General features: G+C 41.4%; 1 protein-coding gene across 1 annotated transcript in view; it reads left to right on the top strand.

Moving 5' to 3' along the window:
• The first annotated feature begins 6,666 nt into the window (after positions 1-6,666).
• Positions 6,667-7,207, top strand: part of LOC105223785 (beta-glucuronidase) — a 66,506-nt gene continuing 65,965 nt past the window's right edge. The window contains exon 1 of the mRNA XM_049452089.1: positions 6,667-7,204. Coding sequence (XP_049308046.1) covers positions 7,162-7,204 — 43 coding nt within the window. The 5' untranslated portion in view covers positions 6,667-7,161. The remainder of the gene's footprint in view (positions 7,205-7,207) is intronic.

A 7,207-nucleotide genomic window follows, 5' to 3' on the forward strand; every position in this document is an offset into this window, starting at 1 on the left:
TCGCTGGACAATGGCGAGGTTGCGATCTGCGCCTTCCTTGATATTGAGGGTGCCTTTGATAATGCGTCCCACACTAGCGTGATCAAGGCACTCGAGAGAAGGAACGTCAACCCCACGATACGCAGATGGATAGAAGCCCTTCTGCGCACGAGGGTTGCAGAAACATCGGTAGGAAATAGTAAGATACGTCTTGGCACCACGAGGGGCTGCCCACAGGGTGGAGTACTGTCCCCTCTGCTATGGAGCCTGATAGTAGACGAACTACTCGAGCTGCTCACCAGCAATGGAATCCGCTGTCAGGGATACGCAGACGACATTGTCATAATGGCGAGAGGCAGATTTGAGAACACTCTCTGTGACATTGTTCAAAGGGGCCTAAACCTGGCGAAAGGATGGTGCACCACGGTAGGGCTAAACATCAATCCAGCAAAAACCCCCGTGATCCCATTCACTAGGCGGAGATCTCTTGCGGGCCTGAGGTCCCTAACAATTGGGGGCACAGAGGTGGAAAAGTCAAAGGAGGTCAAATTCCTTGGCCTCACCTTAGACTCAACATTGAGATGGAGCAGGCATTTGGACTTAACGTTGTCCAAAGCAACTAGAGCGCTCATGATATGCAGACGCCTGGCCAGCAGATCATGGGGATGCAAGCCTAATATCATCAGATGGCTGTATACCATGATAATAAGGCCTATCGTCACCTATGGAGCGGTTGCCTGGGCCGACAAGGCAGCACAGTCCTCTGTGATTCAGAGACTAACAAAGCTGCAGAGACTTGCATGTGTCTGTGCTTCGAGGGCAATGCGCACATGCCCCACGGTGGCACTGGAAGTCATACTAGAGCTCACACCGCTGCATCAGGTGATCAAGCTAGCAGCAAAACACACCATGCTGCTAATGTCAGCAGAAGGCTGTGGAAGGGGGAAGATAGTGTCCTCTAAACAGATGGATGCTCTAGCGGAAAGCACACCGCTAGCCCTCCTCCCAAGAGGCGGCACATCAAAGAAAATAAACTTCAAGCAGAACTTCACAGTAACTCTAGGCAGCAAAACGGAGTGGAATGATTCCACTCTGGAAAGGCTGCTAAAGGACAGTACCATTCAGTGGTACACTGATGGCTCAAAAACACCGGAAGGCATTGGGGCAGGTATAGCGGGTCCGCATACTAAGCTGTCCATCCCTATGGGCTGCTTCCCAAGCATCTTCCAGGCTGAAGTTTTTGCCATCAGTCAGTGCGCCGAAGTGAACCTCAGCCGCAACTATCGCAACCAGCGCATAGCTATTCTCAGTGATAGTCAAGCGGCACTAAAAGCGATCCTGTCGTTCGAGACCAAATCGCTTTTAGTCGAGGAATGCATAGAAAGGCTAAACCGCCTGTCCTTGCGCAACCGGGTGCACCTAATTTGGGTACCAGGGCACAAGGGAGTAGAAGGAAATGAGAAGGCCGACGAACTGGCACGCAAGGCGGCAGCGTCCAAGATGTTGGGACCAGAGCCATATATAGCAGTAGGATCCCACACTCTTAAGGAGCTGCTTCGCACTGAGGAGAGAGAGGAGAGGAAGCGGTACTGGCGGCAGGCAGCAAGTATGCATCACGCCAAGCTGCTTCTAGGAGGATATAACCTCTCCAGGTTCAAAGAATTTATGAACCTCCCCCGTGAGAAATTCCGCCTCCTCGTCGCAGTCTACACAGGGCACTGTAAGCTCAGGAAGCACATGTCCAACATGGGCATGGTCTCCTGTGCTACCTGCCGGTTCTGCGACTTGGAGCTGGAAACACCAGCACACCTAATCCTGGATTGCTCAGCAATCTGTGGAAAAAGGCTCAAGGCCCGGGATTCAGTATATATCAGCAGGGATCACATCACCTCACTGGCGCCCGGCAAACTACTGGAACTGTTCAGGCTGCTGGGGCTCTGGGAGGCCATGTGATATAGGGGAGGGCACAATAGACCCTAGGTCGCGGTGCAGAACCTCAAATTTTATTCTATTTCTATTTCGCGTTGAAGACATGCGTCGTTCTGGTCGACCTTATACCTCTTAAACTAATTAAAATATTAAAAAAGTGAACAATATGGTACTTGCAAATCGTCAGGCAAGTCTCTCGCGTTATTGCACGACTCGTCCCGATAAAGCTGATTTTTTTTCAAAAAGAGTACCGTAAAAAGGTCTCTTTGGACATGTTTGGTCGAGCCGATTCCGAATTCTTTGAGAGCATTATACCTGCTGATGAGACATGGATTTAACAAGTTCAAAAACATCGCAATGGGACCCATTTTCAGTCGATTGAAGAGATAAAACAAAATTCGCTGAAGGAGCTGAAGGGGCTGAAGGCCATTCAGAAAATGCTAAGTGTTTCGAGTAGTGGAAAAATTGTTGGTATAAGTGTTTTACATCTGGTGGGGACTAATTTGAAGGCGACAAATTAATTAATGACTAATTAAATATTTTGCGTTTTGGTTACAAATTCCGGGTACTTTTTTGTCATATTTTTTTGTCACAAGAGTACATATATAATAAGCCTGTATTTCACAAAGAACGTTTAACGATGTATGCAATTAATTCACATCATGTTAGGAAAATACTTTCATCATTAAAGCAACTTCACATGCGGCTCATCAAATGTTACATTAATTGACGACGCACCAGCAAAATGGAGAGTCTCATATGAAAACACTTAAAAAGTACACAAAGCACATGAATAGTGCGCGCAATGCTTACCTGTTTTGCAGATTCGCCCAGACTCTGCGCAACCAGAGCTTAGTAAATAAGTGTCGCCAAATGTTAGCAGTACTAATTGTGCGAAATTTTGTTTCAAAGAATTATTCATTGTAAAGTAAAATAAGCTGGTGGAATATAAAATTGTGTTTTAATGCAATAATATTGCAATAAGTCAGCTGCTCCTCATTTATCCGTAAAAGTTGTTTTTTCTACTAGTTTTTACTAAACTACTAAATACTTAATCAAATAATTTTATATTAATTAAATAATTCAATGACGAAGTTCGAATAGCAAATTGCCCGCCTGAAAAACAACAAAGCGGCAGGGGCCGATGGATTGCCGGCCGAGGTATTCAAACATGGCGGCGAAGAACTGATAAGGAGCATGCATCAGCTTCTTTGTAAAATATGGTCGGATGAAAGCATGCCCAACGATTGGAATTTAAGTGTGCTATGCCCAATCCATAAAAAAGGAGACCCCACAATCTGCGCCAACTACCGTGGGATAAGCCTCCTCAACATCGCGTACAAGGTTCTATCGAGCGTATTGTGTGAAAGATTAAAGCCCACCGTCAACAAACTGATTGGACCTTATCAGTGTGGCTTCAGACCTGGTAAATCAACAACCGACCAGATATTCACCATGCGCCAAATCTTGGAAAAGACCCGTGAAAGGAGAATCGACACTCACCACCTCTTCGTCGATTTCAAAGCTGCTTTCGACAACACGAAAAGGAGCTGCCTTTATGCCGCGATATCTGAATTTGGTATTCCCGCAAAACTAATACGGCTTTATAAACTGACCTTGAGCAACACAAAAAGCTCCGTCAGGATCGGGAAGGACCTCTCCGAGCCGTTCGATACCAAACGAGGTTTCAGACAAGGCGACTCCCTATCGTGCGACTTTTTCAATCTACTGCTGGAGAAAATTATTCGAGCTGCAGAACTGAATCGAGCAAGTACAATCTTTTATAAGAGTGTACAGCTGCTGGCGTATGCCGATGATATTGATATCATCGGTCTCAACACCCGCGCCGTTAGTTCTGCTTTCTCCAGACTGAACAAGGAAGCAACGCAAATGGGTCTGGCAGTGAACGAGGGCAAGACGAAATATCTCCTGTCATCAAACAAACAGTCGTCGCACTCGCGACTTGGCTCCCACGTCACTGTTGACAGTCATAACTTTGAAGTTGTAGATAATTTCGTCTATTTAGGAACCAGCATTAACACCACCGACAATGTCAGCCTGGAAATCCAGGTCTAGGTCAAGTTGTTCGGATGGATGAAAACACTCCAGCTCTGAAAGTATTCGACGCAGTACCCGCCGCGGGAAGCAGAGGAAGAGGAAGACCTCCACTCCGTTGGAAGGACCAAGTGGAGAAGGACCTGGCTTCGCTTGGAATATCCAATTGGCGCCACGTAGCGAAGAGAAGAAACGACTGGCGCGCTGTTGTTGACTCGGCTATAATCGCGTAAGCGGTGTCTACGCTAGTAAAGAAGAAGAAGAATAATTCAATATTATGTTTAAATGTTATACATTTTGTGATTGCCATGCACGACAGATAATTTCAAATTTGTAGCAAAATAAATTTCACGTAAAAATGAACAGCTGTTTTGCAACATTGCCATTCCGCGAAGTTTGCAATAAATGAGTAACACAATAGTGGTATAATAATATAATATGTGACTTTAGCCTAGACAAAAATTAATTACGTATATTAGTGTTAAATAATTCAATAGTTGCCATAATAAACATTTTCTCAGTTTTTAATTTGCAAACTTTCTCCGAAGTTTGTGTTATCGAGAAAAGTGTGTTTCTTCAATTTTGTTATGGAAGGTCGGGGAATTGAACACTCAAATAAATTCATATTATGTACTTACATGTGTATGCGCGGAAAACATGTACTTTGAGATGTAGTATGTATAAAGCAAGTTCAAGAAGGATCTAAAGTGCGAGGGAAAAGCAAAAAAATTCACGTTAAGGAAACTGACAACTCACACCGACAAATAAAAGTGTAGCGTGCAAAAGAATAGCAAATCACATCGATGCGTGCTTGGCTAAGCCCTTTGCTAAGCAATTCCGATTCCTTCATGTCTTTCTTTATAAACATAACAGCCGAAGTGTTGTCAAGCCGAGAGAGCATTGAGTAACAATGAAAATACACTGAGTACTACTTCCACAACAAGAACAAAAACAAACAAGTAAGGAAGATGTACTTTGGGTGTCACCGAACATTATATACTCAAGGAACTTGCAAGGATCAAAGCCGGCAAAATACCTATGCATATGTAGGTGTTAGCAAAAAAGAATATTAGAACATTCAACATTTGATATCTTATTAGTTTACACTGAAGGTATTGTACTCACCTAGTATTATTATTATACATTTTTTACTTGCGTCAACGAAAATTTTACAAAAGTCATCTCTAAATGGGACCTGAGTGATATAAACTAAACCCAAGAGGCTAAATTTAATATTTTGAGTTGATGTGAAAAACGTAAACCAGAGAATCGAAATTCCTTTCATTAGCGATATGAAGTTTCGACCAATTTCATTCATATTTAATGGTAAACCACATAATTGTTAATTTAATTTCATTAAAAATCGTAGCCAGGTGAAAAGTCGGAAATATTACAACATTATGTGGGGATTTGCGTCATTCTTACTAGTATACTTTCAATTAATTTTGTTAAGATACTTTCCGTATAAACCGATAAATACAATGTAAAACCAATCGGAAGATCAAAAAGCCTAATTCTCTTAATTTTGGGTAAAAGACGCATCATTATTAGAAAAACATCCTCGATTTCATAACATAACTCGCATATTAGCCAATATATGCAACATAAAGTCAGCCGCAAGCTCGCAAGTTTTTCTATTGGATATATCGGGAGTAAGGAAATTATTGATACAATTGAACCCATTATTGGAACACGTGTATATAATTAGGTTATCAAAAAAGTCTTGCGGTATTTTCGCTAGTTGGCGCTGAAAGCGCGTAGTTCTAGTTTTATTCGTCGGATCGGGTCATGCTATACCTTTTTGGAAAGCTCATTTCATGCGGTAAAACGTGTTTGAGAAAGATAAAATACGGCATATTTTACAGTACTACTACGATAAAGGCAGAAATGCATCTCAAGGCGCCAATAAAATTTGTGCAGTTTATGGACCCGATACAGTTTCCATTTCCACCGCACAACGATGGTTTCAACGTTTTCGTTCTGGTATAAGGTGGTCGAAGATGCGCCACGCTCCGAAAGGCCTGTCGTCGAAAATTGCGATAAAATCGCTGAATTGGTCGAAAGAGACCGGCATAATAGCAGCCGTAGCATCGGTCAAGAGCTGGGCATGAGTCATCAAAAATTCATTTCAATTTCAATTAAAAAAAAAAAAAACATCAATAAAAATACCGCAAGACTTTTTTGACAACCCATTATTATTAGCTCAGGGTTATCTTTGAGTAAGTATAACATATACCACAGTTTAATATCTATTTTCGATAAAAAAAAGTGGGAGGAGTTATCATCCAATTGCATCCATTACAATGTTAGGAAGAGATTTTCAAGTGATTTATCTTGGACGAAGTTAATTATTATAGCTTCAATGTTTTTCTTAGTTTAATAACGTTTTGTAAGCATAGCAGTGGTTCGATTACTCTCATCTAGAAACTCGTCCTCCACTTCTTGCGACAAAGGTTTCATTAAAATATATTTATTTTTACTCATCTTGTCATCCTGATCATTTATACATATATATGTAACCCTATATATAACTCTATTGTTTACAACCGTGATGTGACAAAAATATTATACTCTGTAGCAACGTGTTGCAAGAGTGTAAAAATTACATTCGATTTTTTTGAGTCATTCAACCAACCAACCATTCAGTGAGGATATGGCAATGGGTGACGCTTTTATTCAGGCGGACATCGCTCAGTTGTGCCCGAGTTTTGTAAGAGTACATACGCAGCACGGAGTAGCTCGCTGTATTTTACGAATTCTTGTTCGTTCGTCGTTCATTTTGTATTTTACACAAATACATATTTTATGTGTTTGATTTTTGCTTAAATTGATTTACAACAGGCTAAACAACAAATTAGGCAATGAAACCATGCCACTTCTGGGTGAAAGGAAAACAGGACAACCGTAAAAATAAACTAAGTCACAATATGCAGTTATGGAGTCCACCCTATAATTTTCATGCGAGTTCCTTTTATGTGTGTTAGTGGTGATGGCATTTGCAAAAGAAGTACTTATATAACATGTAATACAATATATGAATATAATGAATTGTGGCTTGTTTTCAACATACTGCTTACGAATAAAATATGTACATACGTGTGTATTCTGTCTGAAATGGAAAGTGTGTGGTTGTGAATATGTCACTTTATTCAAAAGCGCGAATGAAATCATAAATATGTATATAACCTTCACAGATAAATGTTTTTGAAATACCGATGGAAAGTTGTCCTTTTGTTGTCTGGTA

This window comes from Bactrocera dorsalis, chromosome 3 (assembly GCF_023373825.1).
Source record: "Bactrocera dorsalis isolate Fly_Bdor chromosome 3, ASM2337382v1, whole genome shotgun sequence".
Classification (NCBI taxonomy): Eukaryota; Metazoa; Arthropoda; class Insecta; order Diptera; family Tephritidae; genus Bactrocera; species Bactrocera dorsalis.